The sequence below is a fragment of the Ranitomeya variabilis genome, chromosome 2, assembly GCF_051348905.1.
Source record: "Ranitomeya variabilis isolate aRanVar5 chromosome 2, aRanVar5.hap1, whole genome shotgun sequence".
Taxonomy (NCBI): domain Eukaryota; kingdom Metazoa; phylum Chordata; class Amphibia; order Anura; family Dendrobatidae; genus Ranitomeya; species Ranitomeya variabilis.
The window spans coordinates 885,772,543-885,792,710 of record NC_135233.1 but is presented as its reverse complement, the minus strand read 5'-3'; the positions used below and the strand labels follow the sequence as shown (position 1 = coordinate 885,792,710).

Sequence of the window (20,168 nt, the reverse complement as noted above, 5' to 3'; positions counted from 1 at the left end):
GATTTTGATAGGGTTTTTGTTGACCATATAAGTTACCTTTCTTTATTCTGCTATCAGTAAGCGGGCCTCTCTGTGCTAAACCTGGTTCATTTCTGTGTTTGTCATTTCCTCTTACCTCACCGTCATTATTTGTGGGGGGCTTCTATCCAGCTTTGGGGTCCCCTTCTCTGGAGGCAAGAAAGGTCTTTGTTTTCCTCTACTAGGGGTAGCTAGATTCTCCGGCTGGCGCGTGTCATCTAGAATCAACGTAGGAATGATCCCCGGCTACTTCTAGTGTTGGCGTTAGGAGTAGATATATGGTCAACCCAGTTACCACTGCCCTATGAGCTGGATTTTTGTATTCTGCAGACTTCCACGTTCCTCTGAGACCCTCGCCATTGGGGTCATAACAAAAACCCATCTACTTTGATGGAATTGTAAATAGGCAATGTCAAAAACTCACTGTGGGAACTTAGCCTTAGTCCATTTTAACACAGCAGCGTTTTTTAATTTTGCGGGTCCCAAAAATGGAGTTTGTGTTACTAGTTATGCTATTTATTATAATACAGGGTATGAAAGAACACAAGAGCACAAAAAAGGTACACAATTTCACATTTTTAACCTTTTTTATTTTCATTTTAAACTGACCTTATATACAGAAATAGATTTTTAATGTTTTATTTTTTTAACTCTAGAAATCTAGGTCATCATCAGTTAACACCCCACCTAAATCTAGACTGGGTAATTGTTTTTCAATTTCTGGAAGAAGTAGATCATCATCATGAAACGGAAGACCTTCAATAATAAATGGTTTATCAGTGACAATTTGTAGAATAGGCAATAATGGCTGCCATATCTTTCCAGGACACTTTGGGACATCTTCAGGCTCTAGTGATAGAAGATCTAATAAATCTGTCTCATGAATATTTGAGTAAGTCCCTTGTTGTGGAACTGATGTTGTAAGTGGTAAAAGGTGTGAAATGTTTGGTATGAATGGTGTAGGAGCCTGTGTCAATGTTGAATCCTTAGTTTCACTTGTTGGGTTAGCTTTTTGGGTTGTTGTCACAAGCACATTGGTGTCTATCTCTGGAACTCGAGGAATTGCTTTCTGTGTAGGTCTAGGTAGGACTTGTGGATTATTTTTTTGGTCTTCTGCAGATTCTTCAGACGAATGATCATCTTTGCCATTATGTTTTTTATGCCCTTTATCTCTTTTATGGTTTTTATCTTTTTTATCTTTTTTATCTTTATGTTCTTTTTTTCCATGTTTCTGCTCTTTATGATCTGGTTCATTCCCTTTGCGTTTTAATTTTTCAGTTGATCGAGATGCCCTTTTTTGTAATCCAGGAAGAAATGTCACCCTGCGAAGAGGTGATAAACCCCTTATAGCTAAACGTATCTGTGGAAACAAGCAAACAAACAAACAAAAAATTATATTATTAGAGGATAAATCAGGTTCTTTCAGTTCCCGGACTGCATTCATAATTTTGGAAACTTTGTTATTTTTGTGCATATATAGTATCTCTTACCAGTATGAATCTTACAGAAGTTTTACCATGATAATAAATTAATTATGTGAATAAACTTTTTAAATACAATTCATTTTTAAAATTTCATAATTTGTATATTACAGGCTGCTAATGATGTAGCTCATCCAGTATCAGTGTACTCCTGCTCTGGGCGAGTATGCAGAAAAGTGTTCTGCAGTAAATGGGTTATGTATGCGGACACCAGCGAGAATGCCTAACCTACTGGGAGTAGCGTTTGTTACGCTGTTCACAGAGCAAATTGAGTAGCTAAGCGACAGCCTCAAAATCTTAATGATTTAGAGATGATCTGCAAAAGAGGAGAATATATATACAGGTGCTTCTCACAAAATTAGAATATCATCAAAAAGTTAATTTATTTCAGTTCTTCAAAAGTGAAACTCATATATTGTATAGAGACACTATTTCAAGTGTTTATTTTTGTTAATGTTGATGATAATGGCTTACAGCCAATGTAAAGCCAAAAGTCATTATCTCTGTAAATTAGAATAATTAACAAAAAAAATCTACAAAGGCTTCCTAACCATTTAAAAAAGTCCCTTAGTCTGTTTCAGTAGGCTCCACAATCATGGGGAAGACTGCTGACTTGACAGATGTCCAGAAGACAGTCATTGACACACTCCACAAGCAGGGAAAGCCACAAAAGGTCAATGCTAAAGAAGCTGGGTGTTCACAGGGTGCTGTATCCAAGCATATTAATGGAAAGTTGAATGGAAAGAAAAAGTGTGTAGAAAAAGGTGCACAAGCAACCGGGATAACCGCAGCCTTGAAAGGATTGTTAAGAAAAGACCATACAAAAATTTGGGGGAGATTCACAAGGAGTGGACTGCTGCTCGAGTCATTGTTTCAAGAGCCACCACACACAGACGTATCCAGGACATGGACTACGAGTGTCGCATTCCTTGTGTCAAGCCGCTCATGACCAATAGACAACGTCTTTAGGAGAAAAAGAACTGGACTGTTGTTCAGTGGTCCAAGGTGCTGTTTTCAGATGAAAGTACATTTTGTATTTCATTTGGAAATCAAGGTCCCAGAGTCCGGAGGAAGAGTGGAGAGGCACACAATTCAAGTTGCTTGAGGTTGAGTGTGAAGTTTCCACAATCAGTGATGGTTTGGGGAGCCATGTCATGTCATCTGCTGGTATGGGTAAACTGTGTTTTATCAAGACCAAAGTCAGCGCAGCCATCTACCAGGAAATTTTAGAGCACTTCATGCTACCCTCTGCCGACAAGCTTTTTGGAGATGGAAATTTCAGCAGCAGGACTTGGCACCTGTCCACACTGCCAAAAGTACCAATACCTGGATTAAAACAACAGATCACTGTGCTTGATTGGCCAGCAAACTCGCCTGACCTTAAAGGGAACCTGTGACCCCCAAATTCAAAAGTGAGCTAAGCCCACCGGCATCAGGGGCTTATTTACAGCATTCTGAAATGCAGTAGATAAGCCCCGATGTATCCTGAAAGATGAGAAAAAGAGGTTAGATTATACTCACCCAGGGGCGGTCCCGCTGCGGTCCAGTCCAGTCCAGGGCCTCCCATCTTCTTACGATGATGTCCTCTTCTTGTCTTCATACTGCGGCTCCGGCTCAGGCGTACTTTGCCCTGTTGAGGGCAGAGCAAAGTCCTGCAGTGCGCAGGCGTCAGGAAAAGTCAGAGAGGCCCAGCGCCTGCGTACTGCAGAACTTTGCTCTGCCCTCAACAGGGCAGACAAAGTATGCCTGCGCCAGAGCCGCAGCATGAAGACAAGAAGAGGACATCATCCTATGAAGATGGGAGGCCCTGGACCGGACCGCGACGCCCATCGGATCAGACCGCCCCTCCAGGTGAGTATATTCTAACCTCATTTTCTCATCTTTCAGGTTACATTGGGGGCTTACCTACAGCATTATAGAATGCTGTAGATAAGTCCCTGATGCCGGTGGGCTTAGCTCATATTCGAATTTAGGGTTGACAGGTTCCCTTTAACCCCATACAGAATCTATGGGGTATTGTCAAGAGGAAGATGAGAGACACCAGACCCAACAATGCAGACAAGCTGAAGGCTGCTATTAAAGCAACCTGGGTTTCCATAACACCTCAGCAGTGCAACAGGCTGATCGCCTCCATGTCATGCCGCATTGATGCAATAATTGATGCAAAAGGAGCCCCGACCTCAAATTTTAAAATCATTTTCCAAACTGGTGTTATAAAGTATTCTAATTTACTGCTAATGACTTTTGGGTTTTCATTGGCTGTGAAGCATAATAATCAACATTAATAGAAATAAACACTCAAAATAGATCACTCTGTTTGCAATGACTCAATATAATATATGAGTTTCACTTTTTGTATTGAAGAACTGAAATAAATTAACTTGAAGATATTCTAATTTTGTCAGAAGCACCTGTATATGTAGCGTCCTACGTCATCCACGCAGTATCCTCCATCGCGCTCTTCCGCAGTTGTTTTTCCTATTTACCCTACCAAGGCCAGAGCAAAAAATTGTATTGCATTTGGGTGGGAAAGGGCAAAATGCGTCAGCGCATGCGCACTACAATATTTTGCTCTGGCCTCAGCAGGACAGAGAGAAGAATGCCTGAGCAGGTGCGCGATGGAGGGGACTGTGTGGATGACGTAGGATGCGTAATCCACAGGAAGAAAGAGGATGGCCATAGCAAGAAGAGAGGATGCATCTGACCAAAATCAGCAATGCCCAATGGATCGGACAGCGGCGTAGAGGAGTATAATGAAAGGTCTTTTTTGTGTTGTGCAGAGCGCACTGGGGACTTATATACAGCATTCTAGAATTGCCACGTCATAATATTGCTGGTTAGAAAATGTAGCAATAGGAAGCACTGAACAAAAATCAATTATCTTATCTGAAAATGGAAAGATTGCATATACTACTACTATTACCATTAATGCAGTAATACAATAATGATGCAAATGTAAGCATCGGATATCAAGAAAACATAAACATGGGCCAAAGGAAAATATACAATAAAACTAAAGTTCCTGGAGTTAGTGTTGCTTTCTGCATGAAAAGCATGCAATGACTGCATCAGAGCAGCACACTATCAGCACAACAGCAAGAGAATTACACATCTCCAAAGTTGGCTGGTGAAATTCATGATATAAAATAAATAATGATGTCCGCATGCACAGGCAGCAATATGGAGGAAAAAGGAACCCCAGGAGTATTGCCAGTGGACCGACCAAACCAGTGGCGATACACATGGAGTTCCTTTTTTCTTCATATTTTTTCCTAACCAGAGATCAAAAGCTGTAAGAAATCTTTGAAAGAGCTAAAGCACTAATTAAAGTGAACCTGTGAGCAACATTTTGCTAAGTACCTACAGACATTGTCAGGTTGGTGTTGTTACCCTAATTAAAATGATATGTGAGGTGAAGAAATCCTTCTTGTGGTTCTTGTGTAATCAGTGTTAGAAGTTTTAAGTTACTGAGATGCCTGTGCTTCGGGGCCGGACTGTAGGCAGAGTCTGATTTTCCTGCTCTAAGCCGGAGAAACCAAGGGAAGACCTGCCGACAGACTGCCCCAAAGCACAAATATGTTCCTCATCATAGAGTCAGACGTCTAGACAGACAGACTGTTTGTGCTGCAGGGTGGCTTGTGGCCAGATCTTGGCTTGGTTTCTCTGGCTTAGAGCAGCAAGATAAGACTGCTTACAGTCCTGCCCCAGGCATCTCATTAACTGAAAACTTCTAACACTGATTACACAAGAACCACAAGACAGATTTCTTCACCCCAGGTATCATTTTAATCAGTATAACATCAGCAGCATGACAGTGTCTGTAGTTTACTTAGTTAAAGTGAACCTGTCAGCAGGATTTTGCTATGCAGAAAAAAAGATGTGCTAATGTTTGCACCTATGGTGTACTTTAGGGATTATCAAAAAGATTAATAGGACCCTGTTCCATAGGCCACATTGATAGTCCTTTGCATCTAGAATAGCGCCCTGCAAATCTCATCCTACCTGCTGGAATCTCCAGCTCCTCCTTTGATTATTAAACCTCCTTTGCCTTCATTTTTTGAACATGATGCAAGTTTGACATTGTGCCTGGTCTTCTAATCAGAAGAAGGCTCGCTGACAAGCGGACAACTGACATGGCCAGTGAGCCAAGGTCCTGTGAGTTTTTTTGACCATCTTTTGTACACATGGAAATTAAATGTACATATAAAAAGAACTTCAGGTTACCCGTTCAGGTATATTACAGATGTAGTCTGGCTGAATGTTCACTGTTTCATTTGCAACATTGATATTAGCTTGGCAAACCAGGTTATTCTAAAATAAAAAAAGACACAGAGAAGGAAAAATAAGGTTAGTGTACATCAAACATACATAAACATAATAAAAAAGTACCTTAACTTTTGGTTATTTTTTTATATTTGGTATATTATATATTTGGTTTTTTTTTTTATATGGCCGTTCTCTGGGGTGGGGAAAAGAGGTGAGGGTCTTGCAATATATAAAACATAGTGGGTTCTGAGACTCCCATCAATCACTCTAAAGACCTCTTAGAAGTGCACAGCTCAGGTGGCAGGAGTGCACAGCTTCTGCCTCAGAGCTCACACATAACAGAGTTAGGATTCAGTAGAAAGTTTGTGACTTTCTATCGAATCCATAGTCCGCTCTGAGTTCTCCCAGGCAGGAGCTGTGCGTTCTTGCCTCCTGAGCTGTGCACTTGTAAGAGGTCTCTTGAACGACCAGTGGAGGTCTCAGGGCCTAGCCCCCAAGATTTGCATATATTTAAAGGGAATATATTAACACGTTTTTGCTATGTAATTTTAGAGCAGCATGATGTAGGGACAGAGACCCTGATTGCATCACTATCACTTACTGGACTGTTTGTTGCATTTTCAATGAAATCAGTGTTTTGCCATGTAGTCCTTCTGCTTTGTGTAATCCCACCCCCACCCTTGATTAGCAGCTTTCTGCCAATGTTCAGTATACACATAAATGTCAATCAGTCAGTGGTGGGGGTTGGGTTATATGGGGGATCAACATTCAGAAAACTGGTAGATCTTCAGCAGATAATACCATGATTTTATCAAAATGACATTGCTGAGACCAGTAAGTGACACATCTGTGGAATTAGGGTCTGCGCCCCTACATCATGTGGGTCTCAGATGAGGTAGTAAAAACCTATGGCCAGATTCCTGCAACATATACAAAAGTAGCAAAACCTTTAATGAAAGATAGAGATAAACCTGAATGATTCAATCAAATTAACTTCAGTGTAAAGACCCCTAAACATTTTTCCCAATGGAATATGTCTTGGGAGATAAAGATTAGGTAATTTGATATCAAATGCCTAATCATTTTGTTCTCCCACTAGATACTCTACTTTATTCCATGAAAACACATCAGCCAATCATTTATGTGTATAAGCGTATCTCAAGTGATATCTGTTAGTAAAGCGAGGTGTATGAGGTGGTTGTGAGAGAGCTGAGGTGCATTGGCACCTGCAGATACTGATTTGTTCACCTGCCTTCATGTATGACTGTGGTCAAGATGTAAAAAGGGTCCCTTCGCACTATTAAGGCTGCTTCTAAACTTTGGGCGTCAATTTGCTCTTCTCATTTTTTATTTATGTATGACTATATTTCCCTGCGGGCTTTGGAGTATGCTATTGGGCACACCTCTCTCTCCTCCTGGGAGGGGCGTGGGGTGCACCGGGTGGCTGACCTATTTGGCTCGGATGGCCTGTTGTCATTTGAGGTCCTGGCAAGTAGATTTTCTCTTTCTAACAAAGATTTTCTTCAATATTTTCAACTTCGCAGCTTCCTCAGGTCGTGTCGGCTGTTTGGTGCGCCTCTGCCTCTCTCGGAGGACCCGGTCCACCGGTTTTTTAGACCTGCCTCCATAGTGCTCCATGGCATCTCTATTCTCTACAAGGCTCTTATATCTCATGATATTCCTGAAAAACTTCCTTTTATGATCTCCTGAGAGTCCTCGCTGGCTTTTGAGGCCTCCTTGGAAGACTGGCAGTTCGCCATGGTACACCCTTCTAAATTTTCCTCATGTATAGGACATCTGGAGCAGTCTAAGAAGATCCAACTTCAGTGGTACCTCACCCCTGCCCGCCTTGCCAAATTCGGTCCCTCTTCCTCTCCTCTCTGCTGGAGGGGGTGCGGGGCTGTTGGCTCCAGCTCCCATGTATGGTGGTCCTGCCCACGGGTTCAAATTTTTTGGCGCCAGGTACAGTCCTTGATTGCAGATATAACTCATCTCCCCCTTGTTTTGAGTGGACATCTAGCGGTTCTGGGTATCTCCCTCATAGAGTTCCCCTCCCCTCTTCGCCCGATAATCTCTAACATTTTGATTGCTGCCAGGCAAAGTATTGCGAGCCACTGGAAATCTGCAGTTCTTCCCTCCAGGGCCGAATTGATTTCCAAAATTAACCTTCATTTCTGCTATGAAGTAATTATGGCACAGGGTCTCTCTAGGAGGAATAGGGTCCTTTCCTGGTGGGATCCTTGGGTATCCTCAGCTTATATATCTCCGTCTGCCCTTACTCTCATGTAATAGCTCATTTTGGATTATGTGATTTGTTTGCATTATGACCTGTATTTTTGTACTGGATGTGATGTGATTTCTGGACACTATGTACTTTGTTCCCCTTTTTTTTTTTTTTTTTTTCTCCCTTCCCCCTGACCTCCCTTTTCCCCCTTTTTCCCCTCCCCTCCTTCTTCTTTCCTGTTGGAGATATTTGTTGAGCTATGTATCTATCTTTTTTGCTAATAAAAAGTTAATTTGTTAAAAAAAGATGTAAAAAGGGTTCACTTTGGAGTAATATACATATACACTGGAATTGTCATGTCGGATGCTGTTCAGACCAGGTCGTCCGACAGACAGCGGTAATTCCGCTTTTGTCCACTATGCGCTCATTGGCGTCGGCTAGATTTTATCTAGCTGGTACGGGGTTAATTTACCTGGTGATCGGATTGGAAGCTGGGCCATGCCCACTGCCTTTTAATAGTTCTCCTGAACATTGGGCGTCGCCGATTATAGCTTCTGTCTTGTGCGTTGTTATCTCGGTCTGGAGTGGTGAGCTAGTAGTGGGAGTATCGTTGCTGGTGGAGTATTTCCCTTTGTCTTATTTACTCCTTCCTATATTTGTATTTATTTTGCCCTGCGCATTTATAGTGTATTCCTGAGTGACTGCGGCGTGGTGTATATTTTCCGTTATCCCTGTCTGTGCTAACTGTGGGTATTGGTGTATTATCTTTTCACTGGGTGGTTGGGCGGTGGTTTCAGGCCTAGACATGCACACCATCAGTGTAAACTCTAGGTAGAGGGTCAGTCAGGATTTCCCTAGTCTGAGGGAAATTGCAGGGGCCCGGGTTATTAGCTCTTGCCCACCTAGTCTTCCCGTGACATTATAATCGGCCTTAAAAAAAAAAAGAAAAAAAAAAAGGGGTTTCCTTTTTTTTGTTTTGTCATGGATCCCATGACTTCCATAACCCGCCAGTTGGAGACGCTGTCCCTCCAGGTCACTGAGTTGAGGGGGGCAGTGCAGCAACAGGGACTAGCAGTATCTAATGTGCAAGCTGGAGCGACAGGTAGAGTTGCTGAGCCTAAGTTTCCTTTGCCTGAAAAATTTGCTGGGGAACGCAGTAAATTGTTTCTTTTCGTGAAGCTTGCAAACTGTATTTTCGGATACATCCGATCTCCTCCGGTACGAGGACGCTCATTCAAAACTTTATACTTTCATGTTCCGTTTATAGAGTCTCAGTAAATCGATGACTGGTCAGTGTATCACCATTAGCTGTGGCATGTATTATTATTCTGTGATCACTATTCTGGGCAAAGAGCATGCCCATTTAACACTTTATGCCTTTATATTCTTCACATTGAACAGGACAGTGAGCATGCTCATTTAAAACTCTATTCTGATATGTTCTGTCTATAGAATCTCAGCAAATTGATTACTGGTCAGTGTATGTTCATTGGTTGTGGCATGTATTATTTTGTGATTTGAAATACTATCTGCATAAACAAGAGACATTGTATATATTTAATATTAAGCACTTTATCCATGTGTGTTATTATCATTTTTTTTGTAACATGTATTCAGGGGTGGCGGCCTATGGTTCTGTATCCAGGCCTTTTTAAATGGTTTTACTGTGTACTTGTCCTTTTGAGGTGTAATAAAAGTTTTTGATATTTTGTATATTCTATGGGTGTGCATACCGTTATTGGTCTAGTCTTTTTCTTCCTTGTTTCTGGTTTTAAAATGGACGCCGCTAAGGTGCAAGCGGTGTTGTGTTGGGAACGGCCTGATAACCTGAAAGCACTTGAGCGGTTCCTTGGGTTTTCTGACTACTATAGGAAATTTATCAAGGATTTTTCCATCATTGCTAAACCGCTAACTGACATGACTAAAAAGGGTACCAATTTCTCCGTTTGGCCTGAGGCTGCTGTGTGCGCATTTGAATCTCTTAACAACAGGTTTGTTTCGGCCCCCATTCTTGTGCAGCCAGATGTATCGAAACCTTTTGTGGTGGAAGTCGATGCGTCTGAGGTTGGTGTGGGGGCGGTGCTGTCACAAGGCTCATCCTTGAGCGGTTTGTGTCCATGCGCCTACTTTTCCAAGAAACTGTCGCCCGCCGAACGTAACTACGATATCGGCAACAGAGTTGTGGCAATCAAATTGGCCTTTGAGGAATGGCGACACTTCTTGGAGGGGTCGATTCATCAGGTTACTGTTATTACCGACCATAAGAATTTGCTTCATTTGGAGTCTGCCAAGCGTCTGTCTCCCAGGCAGGCTCGCTGGGCATTGTTTTTCACGCGGTTCAACTTTGTTGTCACTTACAGACCTGGTTCTAAAAACACTAAGGCGGATGCCCTGTCCAGGTGTTTTCTGCGGGGAGAGCCTCGGGAAGATCCAGTACCCATCCTCCAAAAGGGTGTTGTGGTTTCGGCTCTCACTACTGAGGTTGAGGCTGAGATTGCCGAGGCCCAGGAGGAGGTACCGTCTGAGCTTCCCATCAACAAAACGTTTGTACCGCTTCATCTCCGCTTAAAGGTTTTGGCGGAGCATCATGATACCGTCCTGGCTGGCCATCCAGGGGTTAGGGGTACTTTGGAGTTGGTGTCACGTTGGTTTTGGTGGCCCAAGATCCGACAGGACGTGGTCTCATGCGTGTCGGCTTGCACCACGTGCGCTAGGACTAAGACGCCCCGCTCCCGTCCTGTTGGCACACTACTTCCTCTCGAGGTACCTAGTAAGCCATGAACGGAAATCTCCATGGATTTTATCACTGACTTGCCCTCCTCAGCTGGGAACACGGTCATCTTGGTGATTGTTGATCGATTCTCAAAAATGTCGCACTTTGTGTCTTTGCCTTCGTTGCCTAACGCTAAGACTCTGGCTCAGGTATTTGTGCAGGAGGTGGTCAGACTTCATGGGGTTCCATCTGACATCGTTTCTGATAGGGGGTCTCAGTTTGTGGCAAAATTTTGGAAAGCATTTTGTTCACGGCTGGGGATCAAGTTGTCTCATTCTTCGGCGTTTCATCCTCAGTCAAATGGTCAGACCGAGCGTATGAACCAAAATTTGGAACAGTACTTACGCTGCTTTGTTTCAGATAACCAGGAGGAGTGGTCGAAGTTCCTTCCTTTGGCTGAGTTTGCCATCAATAATCACCTCCAGGAGTCGTCTGGGGAGTCTCCGTTTTTTTGTGTTTACGGGCTCCATCCTCAATTTTGTACTTTGAGTCAGGGGGGCTCTTCCGGCGTCCCGGAGGAGGACCAGTTAGGAGCACAATTATCATCAGTCTGGAGGAGAGTTAAACAGCGCCTGTTGAGTGTGGGTGCTAGGTACAAACGTGTGGCTGACAGTAGGCGTGTGCCAGGTCCGGACCTGAGTGTGGATGACTGGGTGTGGTTATCCACAAAAAACATAAGACTCAAAATACCATCCCTTAAATTGGGTCCACGGTTTATTGGTCCATTTAGGGTCGCCGCTGTCATTAACCCAGTAGCGTACCGGTTGGAGCTTCCTACGGTATATAAAATACACAACGTGTTCCACAGATCGTTGTTAAAGAAGGTGGTGGGTCTTGTGGACGTGACACCAATGCCTTCTCCAGTCTTGGTGGATGGTAACCTGGAATTTGAAGTCTCCAAGGTGGTTGACTCTCGTGTAGTGTGCCGCACTTTACAGTACTTGGTACACTGGCGTGGTTATGGGCCTGAGGAGAGGTCCTGAGTACCAGCCTCGGACGTTCATGTGGATCGGCTGGTCAGATTGTTTCACCGCCGCCATCCGGACAAGCCGGGTCCTATAAGCCGTGAGGGCCCTGGGGTCCCTCATAGAAGGCGGGGTACTGTCATGTCGGACGCTGTTCAGACCAGGTCGTCCGACAGACAGCGGTAATTCCGCTTTTGTCCACTATGCTCTAATTGGCGTCGGCTAGATTTTATCTAGCTAGTCCGGGGTTAATTTACCTGGTGATCGGATTGGAAGCTGGGCCATGCCCACTGCCTTTAAATAGTTCTCCTGAACATTGGGCGTCGCCGATTAGCTTCTGTCTTGTGCGTTGTTATCTCGGTCTGGAGTGGTGAGCTAGTAGTGGGAGTATCGTTGCTGGTGGAGTATTTCCCTTTGTCTTATTTACTCCTTCCTATATTTGTATTTATTTTGCCCTGCGCATTTATAGTGTATTCCTGAGTGACTGCGGCGTGGTGTATATTTTCCGTTATCCCTGTCTGTGCTAACTGTGGGTATTGGTGTATTATCTTTTCACTGGGTGGTTGGGTGGTGGTTTCAGCCTAGGGTTGAAACAGGAGACAGGGCGAGGGTCGAGGCCTAGACATGCACACCATCAGTGTAAACTCTAGGTAGAGGGTCAGTCAGGATTTCCCTAGTCTGAGGGAAATTGCAGGGGCCCGGGTTATTAGCTCTTGCCCACCTAGTCTTCCCGTGACAGGAATACAGTGATCTACAAAATGGCGTAACACTAATAAACAAGTAAGGCTACTTTCACACTAGCGTCGGGAACAACCCGTCGCTGTGCGTCGGGCCGAGGTCCCCGACGCTAGCGTGGTCTCCGCCGCACAACGGGGGCAGCGGATGCATTTTTCCAGCGCATCCGCTGCCCCATTGTGAGGTGCGGGGAAGTGCGGGGAGGTGGGGGCGGAGTTCCAGCGGAGTTTCGGCCGCGCATGCGCGGTCGGAAAAAGCGGACCGTCGGGAGCAAAAAACGTTACATGTAACGTTTTTTGCTCCCGACGGTCCGCCACAGCACGGCGCAACCGTCGCAGGACGGTTGCGACGTGTGTCATTGCGTCGCAAATGCGTCGCTAATGTTAGTCAATGCAGAAAAAACGCATCCTGCAAGCACTTTTGCAGGATGCGTTTTTTCGGCAAAACGACGCATTTGCGACGTAATGCAGTTAACGCTAGTGTGAAAGTAGCCTTATGGATATACCTTGCTTCAGTGATATGTGATCTGTCAATATCATTTTGGTTTAGAAATAGTCTTTCAGGTAGCTAAGATGGTTTTAAGAAGGACATTTGACCAATTTGAGAATGTTAATGTAGTCACATTATGAAATAGTGGCTACAAAGCTGAGCATAACAAAGATATTATTTTTGTAGTTGTTATTTTGTAATTTCCCTCTCTGACATGGAGATTTTAGCTTATACAGTTTAGGCTACAACTGGGTGTAACCAGAGATTTGTCTCTGGAGGCGTATACTACTTCTCTTGTATGAGGCTGACCAATCATAAGCAGGCAGCATCATGCAGGGGTGACTCTCTGCAGCTCTGTGTAAAGAAATAGCTTAGATATGTATCATCATAAACACTTTCTGAACTCATTTCACGGCAGTTAGTGTGGGGGTAGAGTGAAAGCTGACAGCACTTGGTCAACCTCATGCAGGGGAAGAAGTACACCCTCCCAGAGAAACCTTTGTTAACACTCAGTTCACCTATAACATAAATTATCAAGAAAACTTTACAAGATAGTATCTCAGCAAGAGAGAAGCAAAATAAAAAAATGAAAACTAGCTAGATTAAGGAAGCACTCTCATTAGCTTTTTGTTTCCTAAACCCGTGTAAGGCTGTGTGCACACATTGTGGATTTTTCGTGCTTTTTCGCTTTTTTTCACTTTAAAAACGCGATAAAAACACATAAAAAGCATACATATGCGTCCCATCATTTTTAATGCATTCCGCAATTTTTGTGCCCATGTTGCGTGTTTTCGCGGGAAAAAACGCATCTTGGAAAAAACACAGCATGTTCATTAACCCCTTAGTGACAGAGCCAATTTGGTACTTAATGACCGAGCCAATTTTTACAATTCTGACCACTGTCACTTTATGAGGTTATAACTCTGGAACGCTTTATCGGATCCTGCTGATTCTGAGATTGTTTTTTCATGACATGTTGTACTTCAAGTTAGTGGTAACATTTCTTCGATATTACTTGCGATTATTTATGAAAAAAATGGAAATATGGCGATAATTTTTAAAATTTTGCAATTTTCAAACTTTGTATTTTTATGCCCTTAAATCAGAGAGATATGTCACAAAAAATAGTTAATAAATAACATTTCTCACATGTCTACTTTACATCAGCACAATTTTGGAAACAATTTTTTTTTTTGTTAGGGAGTTATAAGGGTTAAAAGTTGACCAGCAATTTCTCATTTTTACAACACCATGTTTTTTTTAGGGACCACATCACCTTTGAAGTGATTTTGAGGGGTCTATATGATAGAAAATAACCAAGTGTGACACCATTCTAAAAACTGCACCCCTCAAGCTGCTCAAAACCACATTCAAGAAGTTTATTAACCCTTTACGTACTTCACAGGAACTAAAACAATATGGAAGAAAAAAATGAACATTTAACTTTTTTTTGCAAACATTTTACTTCAGAACCATTTTTTTTAATTTTCACAAGTGTAAAAACAGAAATTTAACCACAAATTTTGTTGTGCAATTTTTCCTGAGTACGCCGATACCCCATATGTGGAGGTAAACCACTGTTTGGGCGCACCGCAGAGCTTGGAAGTGAAGGAGCACCGTTTGACTGTTTCAATGCAGAATTGGCTGGAATTGAGATCGGACGCCATGTCGCGTTTGGAGAGCCCCTAATGTGCCTAAACAGTGGAAACCCCCCACAAGTGACACCATTTTGGAAACTAGACCCCCCAAGGAACTTATCTAGATGTGTGGTGAGCACTTTGAACCCCCAAGTGCTTCACAGAAGTTTATAACGTAGAGCCGTGAAAATAAAAAATCGCATTTGTTTTCACAAAAATGATTTTTTCGCCCACAAATTCTTATTTTCACAAGGGTAACAGGAGAAATTAGACCACAAAAGTTGTTGTGCAATTTCTCCTGAGTACGTCGATACCCCATATGTGGAGGTAAACCACTGTTTGGGCGCACCGCAGAGCTTGGAAGTGAAGGAGCACCGTTTGACTTTTTCAATGCAGAATTGGCTGGAATTGAGATCGGATGCCATGTCGCGTTTGGAGAGTCCCTGATGTGCCTAAACAGTGGAAACCCCCCACAAGTGATACCATTTTGGAAACTAGACTCCTTAAGGAACTTATCTAGATGTGTGGTGAGCACTTTGAACCCCCAAGTGCTTCACAGAAGTTTATAACGTAGAGCCGTGAAAATAAAAAATCTCATTTTTTCTACAAAAATGATCTTTTTGCCCCAAAATTTTTATTTTCACAAGGGTAACAGGAGAAATTAGACCACAAAAGTTGTTGTGCAATTTCTCCTGAGTACGTCGATACCCCATATATGGGGGTAAACCACTGTTTGGGCGCACCGCAGAGCTTGGAAGAGAAGGAGTGTCGTTTTACTTTTTCAATGTAGAATTGGCTGGAATTGAGATCGGACGCCATGTCACGTTTGGAGAGCCGCTGATGTGCCTAAACAGTAGAGACCCCCCACATATGACACCATTTTGGAAACTAGACCCCTTAAGGAACTTATCTAGATGTGTGGTGAGCACTTTAAACCCCCAGGTGCTTCACAGAAGTTTATAACGTAGAGCCGTAAAAATAAAAAAATCGCATTTTTTCTACAAAAATCTTTTTGCCTCCAAATTTTTATTTTACCAAGGGTAACAGGAGAAAATGGACCCCAGAAGTTGTTGTACAATTTGTCTTGAGTACGCCGACACCCCATATGTGGGGGTAAACCACTGTTTGGGCGCATGGCTGAGCTCGGAAGCAAAGGAGCGCCATTTGACTTTTCAATGCAAAATTGACTGGAATTGAGATCGGACGCCATGTCGCGTTTGGAGAGCCCCTGATGTGCCTAAACAGTAGAAACCCCCCAAAAGTGACCCCATTTTGGAAACTAGACCCCCCAAGGAACTTATCTAGATGTGTAGTTAGAACTTTGAATGCCCAAGTGCATCACAGAAGTTTATAATGCAGAGTCGTGAAAATAAAAAATATATATTTTTTAACAATAAAGATTTTTTAGCCCCCAAGTTTTTATTTTCACAAGGGTAACAAGAGAAATTGGACCCCAAAAGTTGTTGTCCAATTTGTCCTGAGTATGCTGGTACCCCATATGTGGGGGTAAACCACTGTTTGGGCGCACGGCAGAGCTCGGAAGGGAAGAAGCGCCATTTTGGAATGCAGACTTTGATAGAATTGTCTGCGGGCGTTATGTTGCGTTTGCAGACCCCTAATGTACCTAAACAGTAGAAACCCCCAACAAGTGACCCCATTTTGGAAAATAGACCCCCCAAGGAACTTATCTAGATATGTGGTGAGAACTTTGAATGCCCAAGTGCTTCACAGAAGTTTATAATGCAGAGTAGTGAAAATAAAAAAATATTTTTTTTTCCAACAAAAAAGATTTTTAGCCCCCAAGTTTTTAAGTTTTTATTTTCACAAGGGTAACAGGAGAAATTGGACCCCAAAAGTTGTTGTCCAATTTATCCCGAGTACGCTGATGCCCCATATGTGGGGATAAACCACTGTTTGGGCGCACGGCAGAGCTCAGAAGGGAGGGAGTACCATTTGACTTTTTTAGCGCAAAATTGGCTGTCGTGTTTGGAGACCCCCTGATGTACCTAAACAGTGGAAACCCCCAAATTATAACTCCAACCCTAACTCCAACACACCCCTAACCCTAATCTCAACCCGATCCATAATCCTAATCACAACCCTAACGATAATCACAACCCTAACCCCAAAACAGCCCTAATCTCAACCCTAACCATAACCCTAATCAAAACCCTAAATCCAACACACCCCTAACCCTAATCCCAAACGTAACCCTAATCCCAACCCTAATCCCAAACGTAACACTAATCCCAACCCTAATCCAAACCCTAACCCTAATCCCAACTCTAACCCTAACTTTAGCCCCAACCCTAACCATAACTTTAGCCCCCGTCGTCACAAAAAAGTTCAATGTAACCTTTTTTTTGTACGTCGCGTCCGCCATTTCCGCGCATGCGTGGCCGTAACTCTGCCCCCTCCTCCCCTGGACATAGACTGGGCAGCGGATGCGTTGAAAAACTGCATCCGCTGCCCACGTTGTGCACAATTTTCACAACGTGCGTTGGTACGTCGGGCCGACGCATTGCGACCGCCCCGTACCGACGCAAGTGTGAAAGAAGCCTAAGGCTACTTTCACACTAGCGTCGTACTCAGCCCATCGCAGTGTGTCGGGCCGACGTACCGACGCTAGCGTTGTAAGCGCCGCACAACGGGTGCAGCGGATGCTGTTTTTTCAACGCATCCGCTGCCCCAATGTGAGGTGTGGGGAGGCGGGGGCGGAGTTCCGGCCACGCATGCGCGGTCGGAAATGGCGGACACGTCGCACAAAAAAGTTACATGTAGCTTTTTTTGTGCCGACGGTCCGCCAAAGCACGACGCATCCGTCGCACGACGGATGCGACGTGGCAATCCGTCGCAATGCGTCGCTAATGCAAGCCAATGGAGAAAAAACGCATCCTGCAAGCACTTTTGCAGGATGCGTTTTTTCTCCAACGACGCATTGCGACGGAAGCCAAAAAACGCTAGTGTGAAAGTAGCCTAACCCTAACCCTAGCCCTAACCCTAAATTTAGCCCCAACCCTAACCCTAACCCTAACCCTAACTCTAACCCTAACCCTAACTCTAACCCTAACCCTAACCCTAACCCTAACTCTAACCCTAACCCTAACCCTAACTCTAACCCTAACTCTAACCCTAACCCTAACCCTAATTTTAGCCCCAACTCGTCTTCTCCTGCCGGCCGGCAGATGGCAGCAGATGGCGGGCGCACTGCGCATGCGCCCGCCATGATGAAAAAGCCGGCTGGCAGGAGAAGACAGAAGAGGACCCAGGGACACCGGGTGAGTATGTTAGGGTCCCCGAATCCCCCTATTTCTCTGTCCTCTGATGTGCGATCACATCAGAGGACAGAGAATTACAGATCGCTTTTTTTTTTTTTTTGCGGTCGCCGGTAAACTGTTAATTACCGGCGATCGCAAAACAGGGGTCGGTGCAAACAGACCCCGATCATGTTCTTTGGGGTCTCGGCTACCCCCGGCAGCCGAGACCCCAAAGATCTGCCGGGTGCCGGGCGGCGGGCGCACTGCGCGTGCGCCCGCCATTTTTTCCCGGAAAAAAGATGGCGGCGCCCATGGGGAGACACGAGGAGCACCGGGGGAGGTAGGTAAGTATCGGGGGGCTATTGGGGGCCATCGGGGACCACATTTCTCTGTCCTCCGATGTGCGATCACATCGGAGGACAGAGAAATTAAACGGCAAATCGCGTTTTGTTTTTTTTTTGTTGCGACCGCCGGTAAACGGTTAATTACCGGCGATCGCAACTCGGGGGTCGGTAAAAACCCCCCGAATCATGTTCTCTGGGGTCTCGGCTACCCTCGGCAACCGAGACCCCAGAGAAAATCCGACTCTGGGGGGCGCTATTCACTTTTTCCACAGCGCCGTTAATTAACGGCGCTGTGGTTTAAGTACCCTTAGCGGCTGCCGTTAAAAGGCGTATCGGCGGTCGTTAAGGGGTTAATTTTGCGGATTTGTTGCAGATTTCCCACTATATTATTGCATTGGGAACCTCCGGAAAAATCAGCAAACAATGTGCAAAAAAAGTGCAAAAAACGCGAGAAAAACGAGAAAAAAACGCATGCGGATTTCTTGCAGAAAATGTCCGGTTTTGTTCAGGAGATTTCTGCAAGAAATCCTGATGTGTGCACATAGCCTAAATGTTAGTATAGTGTCAGTCTGTTAATATACTCACTTATCTCTGTCTTCTCTGGTATCCACCACTGTTCTGCTCTTATTCTGAGTCACGTGATGGCAATTCAGACTCCTCCAGATCACTGTGCTCTGTGTGACCTACAAGTGACTTTTACAATGTAAGCCTATGGAGCGTCAGAATAAGGAACTATAGGCTTCCATTGTTAAAAGAGACTTCCAGCTCACACACAAAGCGTAATGTGATCTGAAGAGTCTGAATTGCCTTCATGTGACTCAGAAGAGGAGTGGAACAGCACATTATTCCGGAGAAGACAGTGATAGATGAGTATACCCTACACCAGCGTTCCACAACTCCTGTCCTCAAGAGCCACCAACAGGTCATGTTTTCAGGATTTCCTTAGAATTGCACAGGTGATGGAATTATTGCCTGTGTAGGTGATGGAATTATCACCTGTGCAATACTACGGAAATCCTGAAAACATGACCTGTTGGTGGCTCTTGAGGACTGGAGTTGGGGAACACTACCCTACACTAACATTTACATTAAAAAAAGTTAATGCGAATTTTTTATTAACATACTTAAAATTGGTGAAAAGTCACTTTTAAGGGTATGTGCACACGCTGAGTATATGGTTCCGAAATTTCTGCATCTCTTGGCAGGAAAAACATAACTGCAAAAACATGTGTTTTTTCTCGGGTTTTTGGTGCAGATATTTCCCCTCTCTTTAGTAGGGGTGAAATCTGCAGCAAAAACGCTGAAAGAATTGACTGTCTGGAGAATTAAATCTGCAAGTCACAAATGAGACTTCAGGGTTCTCATTCATGTTGCTAGGATGAGGAAACCTAGCAGTTTTTGTCACATCTGCACTGAAAAACCCAGCAAAAATGCAATGTGTGCACAGAGACAAAAGGATTTAGTGTAGGCTATTAATGTTTGGTTGATGGAGGGTTGACCTTGGTGGCTCTGGCTGATCTGCGTGTTGATTACATAAGCTGAATGGGTTGCTTAAGGTCCTTTAATTGTGCAGTTGTGCCAAATGTCAGAGCCCCACTGAATAAACATTCATAGTCTGTGAGATGTTTTATGCCATGTAAACCATCCACATTGCCAAATAGTGTATTTTAGATATGCGTGGTCACAGAGTGATTTAGGAATATTCAAAAAACCACTTATTTCTAACCAGTAAATGAGCTGTCAAGTGTGCAGTCCCAGTCCAAGCAAGTACTCCAGCTTTATTCTCTTAATCCCTCATAATACTGTTCTCTTTGCCGTGGCTAACAGATTCACCGTTGTGACCCAACACTTTGGTCCATCAAGTGACATGAAATTAGGCTGGGTTTAAAGAGGAGAACTGGAGAATTTCCCTGGACTGGGATCACTTTCGGGATATATCCCAGCTCATTTACAAATTGGAACAAAGCATGGGCACATAG

The 20,168-nt window shown here is 43.9% G+C and overlaps 1 protein-coding gene across 2 annotated transcripts in view; it reads right to left on the bottom strand.

Annotated features, from left to right (window-relative positions):
- Positions 1 to 589: 589 nt before the first annotated feature.
- The window catches only part of LOC143808112 (T-kininogen 2-like), a 72,893-nt gene continuing 53,314 nt past the window's right edge, over positions 590 to 20,168 (bottom strand). For both annotated transcript variants that reach the window (XM_077290416.1, XM_077290417.1), the window contains 2 exons: positions 5,724 to 5,810; positions 590 to 1,378 (listed from right to left, as the gene is read on the bottom strand). In XM_077290416.1, the coding sequence (XP_077146531.1) occupies positions 671 to 1,378; positions 5,724 to 5,810 (795 nt within the window). In that variant the 3' untranslated portion in view covers positions 590 to 670. The remainder of the gene's footprint in view (positions 1,379 to 5,723; positions 5,811 to 20,168) is intronic.